The sequence below is a fragment of the Physella acuta genome, unplaced genomic scaffold (assembly GCF_028476545.2).
Source record: "Physella acuta isolate Inbredline_101_S28 unplaced genomic scaffold, ASM2847654v3 ptg000217l, whole genome shotgun sequence".
NCBI lineage: Eukaryota > Metazoa > Mollusca > Gastropoda > Physidae > Physella > Physella acuta.
The window spans coordinates 45,360-60,544 of NW_026731736.1; the positions used below are offsets into that span (position 1 = coordinate 45,360).

At 36.6% G+C, this 15,185-nt stretch overlaps 1 protein-coding gene across 1 annotated transcript in view; it reads left to right on the forward strand.

The window, feature by feature from the left end:
- Positions 1-257: 257 nt before the first annotated feature.
- Positions 258-15,185, forward strand: part of LOC131937657 (thrombospondin type-1 domain-containing protein 7A) — a 222,134-nt gene continuing 207,206 nt past the window's right edge. Inside the window, exons 1-2 of the mRNA XM_059295249.1 lie at positions 258-496; positions 897-1,475. Coding sequence (XP_059151232.1) covers positions 1,373-1,475 — 103 coding nt within the window. The 5' untranslated portion in view covers positions 258-496; positions 897-1,372. The remainder of the gene's footprint in view (positions 497-896; positions 1,476-15,185) is intronic.

The window sequence follows — 15,185 nt, forward strand, 5'->3', positions numbered from 1 at the left end:
CATAAAGCATCAAAACGATTGAAGTCGCGAAGCTGTGTTTATATAAGGGCAATTAAGAAATAGAATACATTTTTAATTTTCAATCTTTCTTGTAAAATTATATTCATATTTTCTGTAAACACAAAAGCGTGCCTAACTTATAATTTTTTCGGTTAATTGTTTCAGATCTATTGATTGGGAAGGAAGAAGAACGTAGAGGAAGCCCGGCGATTACACAATGACGGATGGGAAAGAAAAATCTCCAATCGCCGTATATACGGTTCACTCGTCATACGAATCCTGAGATTTTTTCATTCAGTGCGCATGTTTCTGCTTTCCAGTGTTATTGTTTTTTTTTGTTTTTTTTTTTTTATTAAACACCCACTGACAATTTGTTAGACAGGAAACAAGCAAAGATAAATGGCAAGGTCTTTTGTTTCTATGGCAACGGCGTCATTTCCCAACGCCGTTTTGATTGGAGGATTATGAATTGTTTTATTTATAACTTTTATTCAGGGTAAGTTGTGTCCAGGTTTCTCACAAGGTGAGAAAAAACAACTTTTTTGGAGATTATTTCAAGAAGCCAAATTGCCTTCAAAATTTACTTATTGGGTTTACAGTTTTAAAAAAATAATATTCTGATACAAGCACTACGATTCTCATCATAAGAAATCAGAAGCGCATTAGAAAAATAAATTAATTTGTATGGAAAACACAATGTAAAAGTTGCGATCTGTTTTCGAGTCTAGTCTAGTCTCTAATGCCCAACTACAAATACAGATAATACGGGTTGTAACCCCTTGCAGTAACTAAGAGTCCATTACAAACCATTAAAATTGTATTATTTATTTTTTTCTTTTAATATTGTGTGGGTTGGTGTTTTTTTTCAACTAGACATACCTAATTTATATTTCCAGGACTTATAAAACAATCCACTGTGCTCATCAATAAACTAGTTAGGCATGTAAACGAAATGAAAAAGTGAGATTAGTTGTTTCACCATTTTGATGAAACTTTTACTTAAAATTGATTACGTTTTAGACGTATTCTCATACAATTTTACATCATTCAGGATGACTTAAAAGCTCGTAGATGTATGTATTATATATACATATACATGTTCAGTTAATTTTTTAGTTGTATTGATTTAAATGATTATTTCATTTCAAGGAGTTGTGTTGAGGTGATTTAGTTAAATTCTTCTTTTTAAGCCGCAAGTGTATACTGAAGTGAATTTCTAGATTTTTAACTCGCGTTTTCGTAGTTCTGTGTTCGAAATTGTGTTCATCGTATAGGAGGATTATCGTTAGATTATCGTCGGATTATCGTTGGATTATCGACCGAGTCTCTGGCATACATGCTGATCGATGCCTAATCCTAGTGCCAGAAGACGATGGAATATGGAAGAATCAGGAGACATGGATTGTACGTATGCTGTTTCATGCTGGTCACGTGGCTCCCGTCATGTCTCGCTCAGCAGTACAGATGGAGCGCGGGTGAGTACACGTTTGTTGATGTGTTTGTTTTCTACTTTTAACACATTTTACAAGTTGTGTGTTATATACCCTAAGCCTTCATTACTAATATGTCTAGCTATACCCACGACCATCTGCTCGGTATTGGTTTTTTTCTGTTCTTCAAAACGAAATGTTTACACTGTTCAGTGTTTCATGTTCCATGTTCCCTGTTGTCCATCCCATGTTCCAGGTACCATGTTCCTTCTCTATCTTTAAATTTTTGAATTCTCTAATCCATTCTTCCCACCTTCCTTTGGTTCCCTTCTTATCAGTATAGTTCCCTTTTCAAACCTGACTGTCCATGGGACAAACAAGTGAAGTAGAGTCCATCTGTTTCTATGACCTCAGCATATGAAGGGATAGTATGGTTAGCACTATGCCCAGTCGCTTTTACTTTCCCTAACGTCAGTAAGGTACCCATCAGAGCTGAGTGGAATCTAGGACGTTCCTTTAACCAACCTGGATTCGAGCTCGAGACTTGCAGGTTAGCGGTCTTGCGCTCTACTGCTATTCCACGCTGTAACAACAGTAATATCCATTGCTGTTGTTGTGGGTTCGTTTGATACACTAACCCAACAGTAGTTTGCAACTTTAAACTTTATTTACAATATCCACAATGAAATGCTAATAATCTATAGTAAAAGAAAAACAACTGGTTTAGTACAATCAAGAAGCAAAGTAACATGGTGACATCCTACTACACATTCACAGACAAGCACACTCGTTCATCTTGCGTTCCACCTTTTATACACAACTTTCTCTCTTCTTACGTCAGTGAACGATCTCACAAAAAAAGCATGTAAATACATGACGAGTCGCTCACACTTACTTCCGTTGGCCAGGTACTCTACATTCACGCAACTTCATGTCAATTACAATATAATTATTATACATAATAATTCAGTCTGTTACACACACCACCCCCATCCTGATCAGTACTTTGTGTTATGTGTTTCATCGCCCATGCTCGCTGATCCAAGTACAATGCTTGGTGTTACAAATACCATACAGCACACAACATACGTGTCACGCAATCTGCTTATGTTTCAATCTAATCTTGACGTATTCCTCAAACAAATCACGAACGTCCATCCCATGTAGTACCAAACCAAATGTGAATGTTTTTCCAGCATACAAATATATGGGCCTTGGTCGACTGTAAATTAGCAAGCTGTGGATTCGTTAGGTGGAGAGAAGGATGGGGGGGGGGAGTTATCGACCCTGAGACCTTTGGCATCAAAATGCCAGACAACACAATACCGTCTGGGACGGTAGAATACTAAAGTACAATCCTATTCCTTCAACGGTGACATCTGAATGGCATCCAGCGCAGCTGTCATCCAACCAACCTAGTGAATTGTTTTCACATTTATACAACACCAGGGTTTCTTTCTGGTATTTCTATAGGAGGGGGTGAGGGTACTGCGTCCACCGCCTTTTAACTGGAAAAAGTAATTAAACTATTTAATTCAATTATTTTAAAAATATAATTAACCCGCTCCCTCCCTAGAAATCTTAAATACCCCCGCCTACCCCATTTCCTGAACCTGGAGAAGAATACCCGAAAGAAACCCTGTGAAATAATAACTTTGACTACTTGTTTACCCGAGGCTTATAGCTTTAATGACAGAGGAAACAAACTACGACTATTTTTAGGAACCCACTGCCAACAACAATATAAGAGTACTTTAGTAGAAACTCCTCCCTCTTATGTAATCTCAACTATTTCTCGTTTAGTACTGTCTGTTCTGTAAACGCGTCATAGAATTTTCGTTTATTTTTTTAAATATTTTTTTTATCGTAAAGTAGTTAACGTAAAGACGGAGAGGGTGCCAGGACAATTTACCTGAAACGTGCCAAACTATATTTGTCGATTTTAATTTCCTTTATCTTGTTGCCAGTTTGGCAAGCGTGTCTTTGTGCGGCCAGACTCCACTGATTGTGTTTACTATTTTTGGTCTCCTTTTTTATCGAAAAGTTGGCTTTGGCCAAAATGATTTAGAACGGGGTGGAAATATTTGATTATTGAAAGCGATGTTTAAGTCATTACTTCCCCTTTTTTATGCTCCATTACCGCTTTGGTATTTTATAATCAATTATGGTTAGGTGAAATGTAGGTTAATTAGCGAAGACAAGTTTTATGTTTCATTTTTTAAAAAATAATTATCTAATTTTGTTAAACTGCGTACTTATTTTAAAATATATTTTTATGCTTGTGGCATTATTTTTAAAAGTACTGTTATTTTTAGTGAGTGCTTATATTTTGTGAAGTTTTAAAAGTTTTTAATGTCAAATTCATGTAACAAAAATAATAGTAAAATTTAAATAAGTAATTTAGAAAAAAAACACATTTAAATTATTCAGGAAATAGTTCCATATCATCCACGCAAAACTAACTCTAACACCCCAATACCTACACAACACACACACACACACACACATCTACATTCATCCACATCATCATACACACATACACCAACAAAACACTGCTACAGCCAACACAAAAAGCTTACTGAAAACATGCCCTTCCTCAAAGCGTCACTCAATACCTAGTCAGATTAACTAAATCTCCACTCACTCAAACCATACGTAAATTCTACTCACCTCATCAAAGACGTTTACATATCTCTCACACAACAACTACTCACAACACTAGGATCCTCTTACACACAAACACGTCACACAACATGCACACAATACTCCCTCAACAACCCTAGCACACACCAACCCAAAACACCGCAACCCGAGTCTTGTAACAAACTAGCATCCAAACCCCACAGCGAGGAAAGATTTGCACCGCACTGTCAAGCACCAGACAGCACCCATTCTTTACCCGCCCTCCCCCATTGTTCTACGCTATCACCGTTCCTATTCTCGTCTACTCGGTTTTCCCGTTTCTAATTATAGAATCAGCGATAGTAGAATAATGTGTGTAGCTACCCATAAATAAAGTCTTTTAGTTTTTACAATGGTTTCTTTTAGCTGTAAAACTGGTGTGAGAGACTTAAACAAAAATAAGGAACGTTGTCCAACCAGATGGAACGTATTTCTGTTAAGGAGACAGAACACATACAAACAATGTAATACACATCTTGAAATTTAAAAATAAAGTGTTTATGTATTTACTTAAAGTATATTTTTAATCCGTCGTAGAATTAATTTAAATACATAGGAGTATAAAGATAAAAGATAATTACTTTACAACGGAAAAACCAAAACGAATTTTTTTTTAAAGTTTTGAAATGCACTAAAAATAATATTTAAAAACAATATCTTTCTCTATAAACAAGTGTTGGTTGATAAAAAGTGAAAGGAGTTTTATGAGAATTCAGTTCTTTCAATGAATAAATATTTTTAGTGTTTAAAAATGTGTTACACATAAAAAAAAATTTGTACTTGCTTCAGTTTCTATTTTTTTTATAATTAGAAATTTTAAAAATTAAATTAGTAAAGTCGATGCGTAGGTCTTAACAATAATCAGTTAGATAACATTTTTTAGCGCCGTCCCTTCTTAAGTAAACACATGAGTGGACAAAAATATTTTTTTCAAAACCCAATGAGTAGTTTGCGATCTTTACCGTTAACTATAATTATGTGCCCTTTATAATCGTTAGCGACAGGTAGAGCGCTAGACTGCTAACCCAAAAGTCTCGAGCTCAAATCCGGGTTCAAGTCAGCAGAGCGTCCACCCAGCTCTAATGAGTACCCAACTCACGTTAGGGAATGTAAAGGCGGCTGGGTATAGTGCAAAGCACACTACCCCTTATATACCGTGTTAACAGAAACAGGTGAACTCTACTTCATTTGCCCCATGGACCTTCAGGTTTGAAAAGAACGGTCGGCTCTCGGGTGTGACCACATTGAACAACAGCTCACCTCGATCACTCAACTGATTGTCTGATCTCCTCAACTTAATCCAAAGTTCCCCTTTTTGTAATTACTTACACACATCTTTTAACTCATGTTTACTAATTTAAAAACATGTACTTTTTTGCGTTGTCATCTGAAAGGATTTTTTCGGGAAAATTAAACAAAACTGCTGTATTAGATAAAAAAATAATGACTAATAATTGACAAGAAACAAATCGATACATTTTACTATGTGTTTAATAATGCAAACGTAAAGGACACTTTAGCAAATAAAAGAATTACAAATCATTATCGACTAAAGCTTTTAGGGAACTCTGCACGAATAGTGTAGGACGTTTGGACGAAATGTGTACTCGATCATTCGTACTTTTTGTAACAAATCTTCCGCGCTAGCACTCGACCACGCAATCAAATTAACTATGTTAAGTAACGATTCCTCTTTAGACCTAACGATCCATTGGGCAGATGAAGTAGAGTTCATTTGTTTCTTGACCTCGGCATATGAAGAGATAGTGTGGTCAGCGCTATGCCCAGCCGTCTTTACTTTCCATAACGTGAGTTAGGTACCCATCACAGCTGGGTAGACTCAGGGACGTTCTACCAACTCGAACCCGCTAGGCCACGCCGTCCCATTACTATGTTAAGGAATTATTTAAAACATTATAATTTGAAACATAATATGTAATTTGTTAAGGAGAATTATTTTTTTTAAATCATACATTGTGTCACTTATATTTCAGAATAAATCCCAAATTATGAAAATGATTTTAAAACATTTGAAAAAAAAAGTGTAAGAAAATATTACATTTGATAGTAATAACCCGACTGGTATCAAATTAAACACAATAGAAAAATTAGTGTGTTAGGGTTTATTCATTATCTCCCCTTTTATTGGAATCGATAGGAATTTTCTCTGTTTTCTCTGTAAGATGAATGACATTTAATTTGTTGTGACAAATCTTATCTTTCTCCTCCATTCTCCTACATGCCTACAAATCTAAAACACACTTCTCCTCCACCTCCCATGTAATCAGCCTCCCCTCCCCCACCCTCATCCCCCACCCTCACATATTTTGGCGATATCTCAGCGGACAATCTCGACCCAACAAGCCGCGCTATTGACAGACTAATTTAAAGGCTGTGTCTTCGAGACTCCGCGGGACTGCAGCTTGCGATAACTGGATGCTGAGGGGGTGGAGGGGGGAAAAGTGGGGAGAAGGGGGGTGAAAATTGAGAGGCAATAAATCTACATTTACATACATTTTTTTTCCCATCAAGTATTTTATAGGTTAAGTTTAATGCAAACTAATCGTAATTGAAACTTGATACTGTGCTTTAAATTAAACCCAAGTAAAAAAAAAAAAACAGATTTTCTCTTACGGTTTTTCAAGGGTTTGGATTAGAATAGCGGGTAGGCTAAAATTACAGGCATGGGGTCGATATACGGTTGTTAATATGTTATTAGTCTTTATATGTAATACACATTTATATACGGTCTGTTTTAGATCACACTTTTCGATTAAGACCACATAAAGGTCTCAACGAATGGACGGCTATGCTGGGACTATATTCATGTTGAAAAGTCGGCCCGAAACTGAATTATTAATCAGGGAGTGGCGTCTATAAATAGAATCATTTAACCTCTCACGTGTACACGACACTTAGCCTTTAGCCACGTGATGATAACGTCACATGCGGTGCCGACAACTGGACGTCTTCGTTACCATAGCAACGTGCGAATCACGTGTCACGTATTTCATGGTTGGGACTGTTCTGTAGTTGGGTTAGAGTTAAGTTGAGTAAAGGGTGAGCTTGATTGTTAGGTTTTGGGGCAAGATGGAATCAATTCGTGTGATGAGGATTAGCTGCAACATTGTTCGACTATCGTTTATTAACCACTGCTTAAGGGGTTGGCGTGGTCGATTGGTAAAGCTCATGGTTGCCAAACCGAGAAGTCTCGAATTTGAACCCCCGGACAGATGAGGCTCGTTAGCTGGGGACAGCCACTCTTCTAGGAGAGACAACTCCAAAATCAAACAACTGCTGCCTTGTAGTTTGTTCTTGGTTGGACAAAGGCTATGGAAGCAAATCCAAAAAGAAAAGCAATTAAAAATTAAGAATGAAGAAGAAGATCCACTGTTTATACACAACTGATTTAGCCTCGTATGGGAGGGGGTTGTTGCGTGCGTCCTAGAAGCACCACTATATGACAGTGCCATTCCAATATTTAAAAAAATGGTAATTGTCATGTTTGTATTTTGCTCAGATGCTAGGTTATGTTTTACATAATGGAGTCTTAAAATACTAGATGACGATATGTAGACACAATCCGGCAGTAATCGCAAAATACATATCACATAAAGAGATACTTCAGAGACAAGGAAATGGATTGGCTACACACTCGGGAAGCCTGTTTCCAGCATAACAAGACAGGCGCTCACCTGGAATCCACAAGGCAGGAGGAGGAGGGGCAGACCAAGAAAGACCTGGAGACGTGACCTGGAAGAAGACACCAAGAAGATTGGATACACCTGGGGACAGTTGGAGAGACTAGCCAAGGACAGAGGCGCATGAAAAGCTCTGATCAGCTGCCTATGTCCCAGGAGGGGCGACAGGCAAACCTAACACACATCACATAAACAAATCAGACATTTCCCGTAATTACACTGCTAACTACACATTATGTAATCAGACATTATCTTGTATCTACGCCTCACGTTATCACAAATCAGACATTCATCGCTAACCACACCACTAACTACACGTCGAAATGATAACGTAACACAAATACCGACATCAAAACCTAAACATCTTCGTTACCGTGGTAACTAGCAGATCAGGCATCGTATAAAAAATGCATCTCTCGTCTGAGGTATCTCTCTCTTGTGCAGTTGTGCGTTTTTTTTTTCGAGTTTTTTTTCTGAGGCTATGTCGAGCCTTGATATGATAACATTCGCCAGCCGTTTTGTTAACCTATTCACCAACGTGTGCTGATGCGCTAGGTGGCGCTTTGATGTGTAGCTAAGCGTGTGGAGACAGGTAGTTATGTTTCACCTGCATGGCTGGTCACGTGGGGTTATTGTATGTTTGGGTGGGTGTCTGTGTGTCTATGCGTGTGTCTGTGTCTGTTATTCAAAATTGCATTTTAAGCTTAATTTGCACTTAATTTTGATATCATGTTTCGGCGCTCTGTAATGTAATTTGCCAAGTTAAACTTGAGGCGAACCTCAAAGAAGCTCTTACTTTCATCCGATACCCTTGTAAAACATTTATCTAGCTGAAATGTCAGTCAAAACAACTCACCTTTCTAAGTTTCAAGCGTGTTGTATTGGTTTTTTTTTTTTAATTATAATTCGTTGTAATCATCATCATATTAAGTTTATAAAGTATTCTCTGTACCTATAAGCGTAATACCGTTTCTTTTCTTATTGTTTTTTAGCGCAATTTCCATGCTGGAGAATTGCGTTTATTAACCCGTCATTTCTGGATGTATGAATGTATGAATGAATGGATGTGTGTCCGCAGCTTTAAGTCGTATCTCCTCCTCAATGAAGCAATATCGAGGACTAGTTCCAAAAGCAATTATGTTAAGCAAGTTACGAGGATGAACATAGGCCAAACATATTCCGGGTTTCTTTCATGGATTTACCAGAAAAGCCAAAAAAACCTCGAAAAAATGCAGTTTTTGGCCCATATCTCGGCAACCAGACCACTCAGCTATTTGAAACATGTACCAATCGATTCCTGCCATAATTTAGAACAATATTGCCGAAGAAAGTTTTCAAAAATATCCTTTCGTTCGGTCACAAAAATTTTTTTTGAATTAATTAAAATTTGGACCGATTAGTAGGCATGTTTATCCGACGACACCACACGCGACATCACGTTCAATAGCTGCGCCATCACGTTCAATGGCTGCGCCATCACGTTCGGTAGCTAGGCGCGCAATGGTTTTTAGTCATGTAACTCTATTGTAAATAAAACATGTATTTTAACCAATGGTTTTACTAAGCCTGCTCTTGATTTACGCTACGACAGAGCTATTTTTAGATAACATAAGGAAATTGCGCTTTAATGTCACTAGACTTTTTAATTAACTTGTTTGTACTATTGTATAACATAATATTAGTTTTTGCGATCAATCTGTACTTGTCTTGTGTTTTTGTCTTATATTAGCAGTGAGTTTGTTCTGTTTTTATATTGGGCTTGTCAAGTATTACCTCAGTGCTAGCCCAGTTGTGATCCAGTGTTAGTCTAGTGTTCAATACATACGCTGAACAAAATAATAATGAAATACAATATGATATAAGGTACTCTAGAAATAAAACTAGAGATTGAGAAATTGATAACATACAAAAGCACAGACTTACAAAGAGACTTAACAACGGACACTGCTAACATTTTAGAATGCATCTCAACCTCTGTTCTTTTTTAAAAAAAAATTTTTACGTTCATTGATGAAGCAATCAACAAACAACCACCTAAGTGATTGAACAATTTAGTTTTCTTTAAAAAAAAATTAAATCAAAACTACTATTCTAACGCAGCGAAATTCTGTCTCATATAAAACAAGAGGTTCCACATGTCGCTCCTCAGATTCGAACTCAGCCTTCGATTATCGGACTAGCTACTCTACTTACTAACCACACAATGAAACGTGTTCATTTACATTTCGAACCAGAGTTTCTTTCAGGCATCTTTTCGGAGCTTGTCAGCCGCACCCTCTCATAGCCAGGGACGAAATAGAAAAAAAAACCACTAGATAGAAATTGTAACAACTTTAATTAATGCCCACCCCCCCCCCTCCCCCTCCCGTGGTAATTTTAAGTACGCCCCTCCAATTGATATCTAATCTCCTAAACCCCTCTTTCGGAGAATTATCTGAGAAAAAAAAACGTGTTGATAACAATGTTTAAATCCACAAATTAAAAAATGTAATTGCTGATCTGGCAATAAATATGGGCTAATTAAACAAATGTTATCGTGATGAGAATGTTACCACAGCTTGATTCATTCAATTCGACTAAAGAATAAACAATCTCATCGTATATTAAAAACTGCTAACGCACACCCGATCGCTTTCATAGAACAGTTTCTGGAACATTCTTCTTGCTGTACAAGCAATCCGTCCTCAAACACCCCACCCCCTTCTGTATTTTGTTTGACCTGTTTTGTTTTTTATAATCGTCTGCCCTCATTAAGCCTCGATCATGATCGAGTTCAGACGTCCAAAGCTCTAATGACGCCCTCCGATGATTTATTTTTGTCATCGCGTGTAAGCTAGGCTAGCCTCGCTACAACCTGCTAGAGAAAAGTTTCACCGTCGTATCGAGGAATAAAAGGGCATGCGAAAAATGAAGGAATCAGCTGGATGAATCGTCGTGTTCACGTGGGGGGGGGGGGGGGGGGGGGAATTGGTGCAGATGGGCTTCTAGTTTAAAGGACGAAACAGACAGCTTTCCTGTAGTGTAAGCTGTTCTTACATTCAGGAATCAAATGACGTACCCAGACGCTTCTAAGAACGCCATTTCAAAATAAAATTGAAAACGTATTCTGAAATACTTTAACATACAGTTTTAAAACTCTAAAAATTGTTTTTATCCCTATATTGAAGTCATTGTACGAGTTGTATTAAATGCATGTTTCTGACAGTGTTTATATCCAGCACTGAAGTAAAATACCAATATACGAAACGAAGGCCAGAGGCGACCGATACACGGCAATCTGCAGATTTATTCCTTAGCCAGTCGCAGTATGCCGTGTTTAGACCTGCCTCAAGAAAAGAAGATAGTAAAAGTAAGTAGGGCTTAATAGTCTCTTCTCCTTAGTCTGTAGACTTCGTCAAACCTAGAAAGTATAAATCGACTACCAAGTGTTTGCTATTCATGTGCGTCGAGTTAAAAGCCGGAATGACGTCGTCAGCGATTGTGCCAAGTGATTTGAGAAGACTACAGAACGAATCCAGTTAATCCTGTGGTTAGCAGAGTTTCTTTCAGGCATCTATGACTAAGAACTAAGAATAAGTTCTAATAGCAGTATAAACAAATAAACCGGGAGTGATCTCCCCTAAACTTTCTCGAATATTCTTATATAAAATAACGGGATGGGAAGTCGAGCTATAGATATGATTTTTAATCCATTTTTAATACTTAAAGTTTTAAAAATAGAATAAAATCTCGTAGACAAAAGATTGCACACCAAGTGAACGCCAAATAAAAAAGTGCATAATAGTGCGCAATATTATTAGTACTTTAAAAATTTACATTAGTTTTTTGAGAAATCGGAAGTAGCGTAAATTAGTACTTCCGGGCAACGGAAATTACTCAAAATTTGACAGAAGGTAGAGAATTAGATCTTATACTTACATGTGAAATTTCATTTATCTATCTGAAATAGTACTCAAGTTATAGGCTTTTGAAAAATTCAAAGTAGAAAAAGTACCACTTCCGGTTATCGGAAATCGCTCAAAAGTTGATACGGATCTACGATTTTGATAAAATACTTATATATGAAATTTCATCAACCTAGCTGTAACGGTACTCAAGTTATCGTGTTTACACACGGACACACAGACACACAGACACAGACACACACACAGACATACGGACTGAATTGCAAAGCCCAGTTTTTCAGACTGGATTACGCATAAAACCTCTTAATTTTGATAAATCTGGATTGATAATTTTTGCCCGATTAAAATAAGTCCTCTATACTTCGGATGTGATGAAGGACTGAGGTGTAATACGGTGAAAATTGTTAAAATTTCAAGTGATTTTTGTGCACGATTACAATACTTTCTCTATACTTCGTATATACGAGAAAGTAAAAAGGGATATTTCAACGCCAAGGGTTGACAAAGGAACAGTATATAGTCCAAGGAGAGACAGAGCAGTTTTAAACCCAACGGGATCCGAACCTACCAATCCACACGGCACCTAGTCGCCTCGCCTTCCAATCATCAAGTCAGATGCGCAATTACTTCTGCCAATCAGCTCTACTAATCAACGCCTGCTTCCATCCCCTCTACACGTTTGACTGAGAACGTCTACCACCACACCCCTCATCCGCGAACGAAAAAGAATTTAAATATATAATACGAGCCGGCCCGCGGCATAACATACGCCGCTATTTAGTTGTTTCTAATTTTCAATAATTCATAATTTGTGAATTCGACAGTACCAACGCTGACACTGAAAATATTTCTTTAAAACACTATAAGTAGCTCGTTAAGGACCATAACCCCCCCCCCTTCCTTCCCCCCCCCCCCCCCTACGTTTAAAATCGTTGGCTCTGCTTGTAAACATTTAGAGTGAACACAGCTCACTAAAACCATGTAGGGGTGGGGAGGTAGGGAGAGCGTTTGCAGCTTGTTTTCTAACGGCTCGAAGAGGAGAATTATATATATAGATATATACTTTAACTAGTGTCCTCCCCTACCCCCTGCGAAAAATTTAGTCCCCCTCTGATAGAAAACATTATGACAGAAACAATTTTCACTATTTGATAAAAGATCTTAATATATCCAGACGTAGCAGTAATGTAGAACTTCATTAAAATATTTTTTTTTCAAGAAAATAATATTTAGATAAAATCCCTTTTTTGCTCTCTATACAATTTTAATTACATGGCATGGTGAAAAAAAAATGGCACGTTCATTATTTATTTTAATAAAATCACAACTCTATCTCCAAAAATATATGTTAGAAAGTTCTCATATTTAAATTAACTAACTAAGCATCGCATTTCAACTGCTCATAATTCTCACAAAAAAAAAAAATCAAAGATGTTAATCCTACAAAAACAGCTGATTTAAAATTATTGCATTTTCTTCCTTATTATCTTATTTTTCTATTTTTATATGTATTTTGTTGTTTTTTGTTTTTGTTTTGTTTTATTTTATTTTTAAAAACCGATATATTTTCTTTTTAAAAGAGAAACTTGAATTCAAATACAATTAGACCACTGTTCTAAAGCTTTAAACGGATATGTCTGTATTCTACTATAAAAAGCGTTCTATTACAAATATATATTTTTCAAAGCAAATACATTTTGAAAACTGAACAACTTAAAAAAAGAATTTTGAGAAACGAATAAATAGCCTTCTTTTATGCCTTTTAAAAAAAATACCTCAGTTTTGTTGTTTTACGGTAATCAAATCCAGCACCATCAGACAAGCGTGAACGTTACCCCATCCGGTCAACTCATCTTCAGGAGCCATCATCCAGGCAGGTGGCTCTATTAATTATTGTCAATGAGCCGAACGCGCTTCTGTGTTTGTTATCAGAATAGCGCAAACTACACCGGGAAAACCCGATAAAGATCTGCGCAACCTTTTACGACCGCCGTGGTATCGTAACCGTCTCTTTTATGTGCATCAAGATCGATTACAGCTACGCCATTTTGAACACCTCAAACGAATTTTTTTTTTTGGTTAATGTTTGTTTTCTGCATAATTTTGTCTTAGAAATGTTAATACTGATGATAAATTAAAACTTTAAATAATAAAACTAGTCATTTGACGAAGTGTTCGTGAAAAACAACTTGTATTGCGATTAAAAGTACGTTTTTTTATTTATTTTTTTTTTACTTTTGAGAAGTTAGATAACAATAAACCGGTAGTGATCTCCCCTAAACTTTCTCGAATATTCTTATATAAAATAACAGGGGATGGGAACTCGGGCTATAGACATGATTTTTAATCCATTTTAAATACTTAAAGTTTTAAAAATAGAATAAAATCTCGTAGACAAATTAATTGCACACCAAGTGAACGCCAAATCAAAAAGCGCATAATAGTGCGCAATATTATTAGTACTTTTAAAATTTACCTCAGTTTTTTGAGAAATCGGAAATAGCGTAAATTACTACTTCCGGTCAACGGAAATTACTCAAAATTTAACAGAAGGTAGAGAATTAGATCTTTTACTTACATGTGAAATTTCATTTATCTATCTGAAATAGTACTCAAGTTATAGGCTTTTGAAAAATTCAAAGTAGGAAAAGTACCACTTCCGGTTATCGGAAATCGCTCAAAAGTTGATACGGATCTACGATTTTGATAAAATACTTATATATGAAATTTCATCAACCTAGCTGTAACGGTACTCAAGTTATCGTGTTTATACACGGACACACAGACACACAGAATACGGACAGAATTGCAAAGCCCAGTTTTTCAGACTGGATTAAGCTTAAAACCTCTTAATTTTGATAAATCTGGATTGATAATGTCTATTTGTAAACAAAATATCGTATTTATAAATTACAGACTAATTATAAATGTGTCAAGATTAGTAGTTGTTTTTAACAAAGTCTTTCATAAGAGACTTTGGTATTTAGTAGATGAATGAAGGCTCTAATCTACAAAGTAAACGTGAAATGAAGCTTTTCAACATTGGACAATTTTAAATTATCCGAATTTGAACAACAAATAAGAATTTCATGCATCCCTACCCCACGCACACAGAGACCCATTCACCCCCTCCCCCTCCTTTTTACACACACTCACACACACACACTACTTACGTGCACATATACTATTGAATTTAGAACCCCTGCACGTAAACCCTTCTCGAATGTCTACCACACTCACACAAACACTCTCTCCCTCACAAACTCTCTCCCTGACACACATAAACACACTATATCTCTCACTCACACTCTCTCTTCGTCACACACACACACACACTCCCTCACTCACATACTGTCTCTAACACACAGACACACACTTCTCTTATTCCCCTTAGAATTGTAGCTAAAACAAATGTTCGTTAACATCCCTCGACTATTTAATAACACACACTATCTCTCACTCCCTTA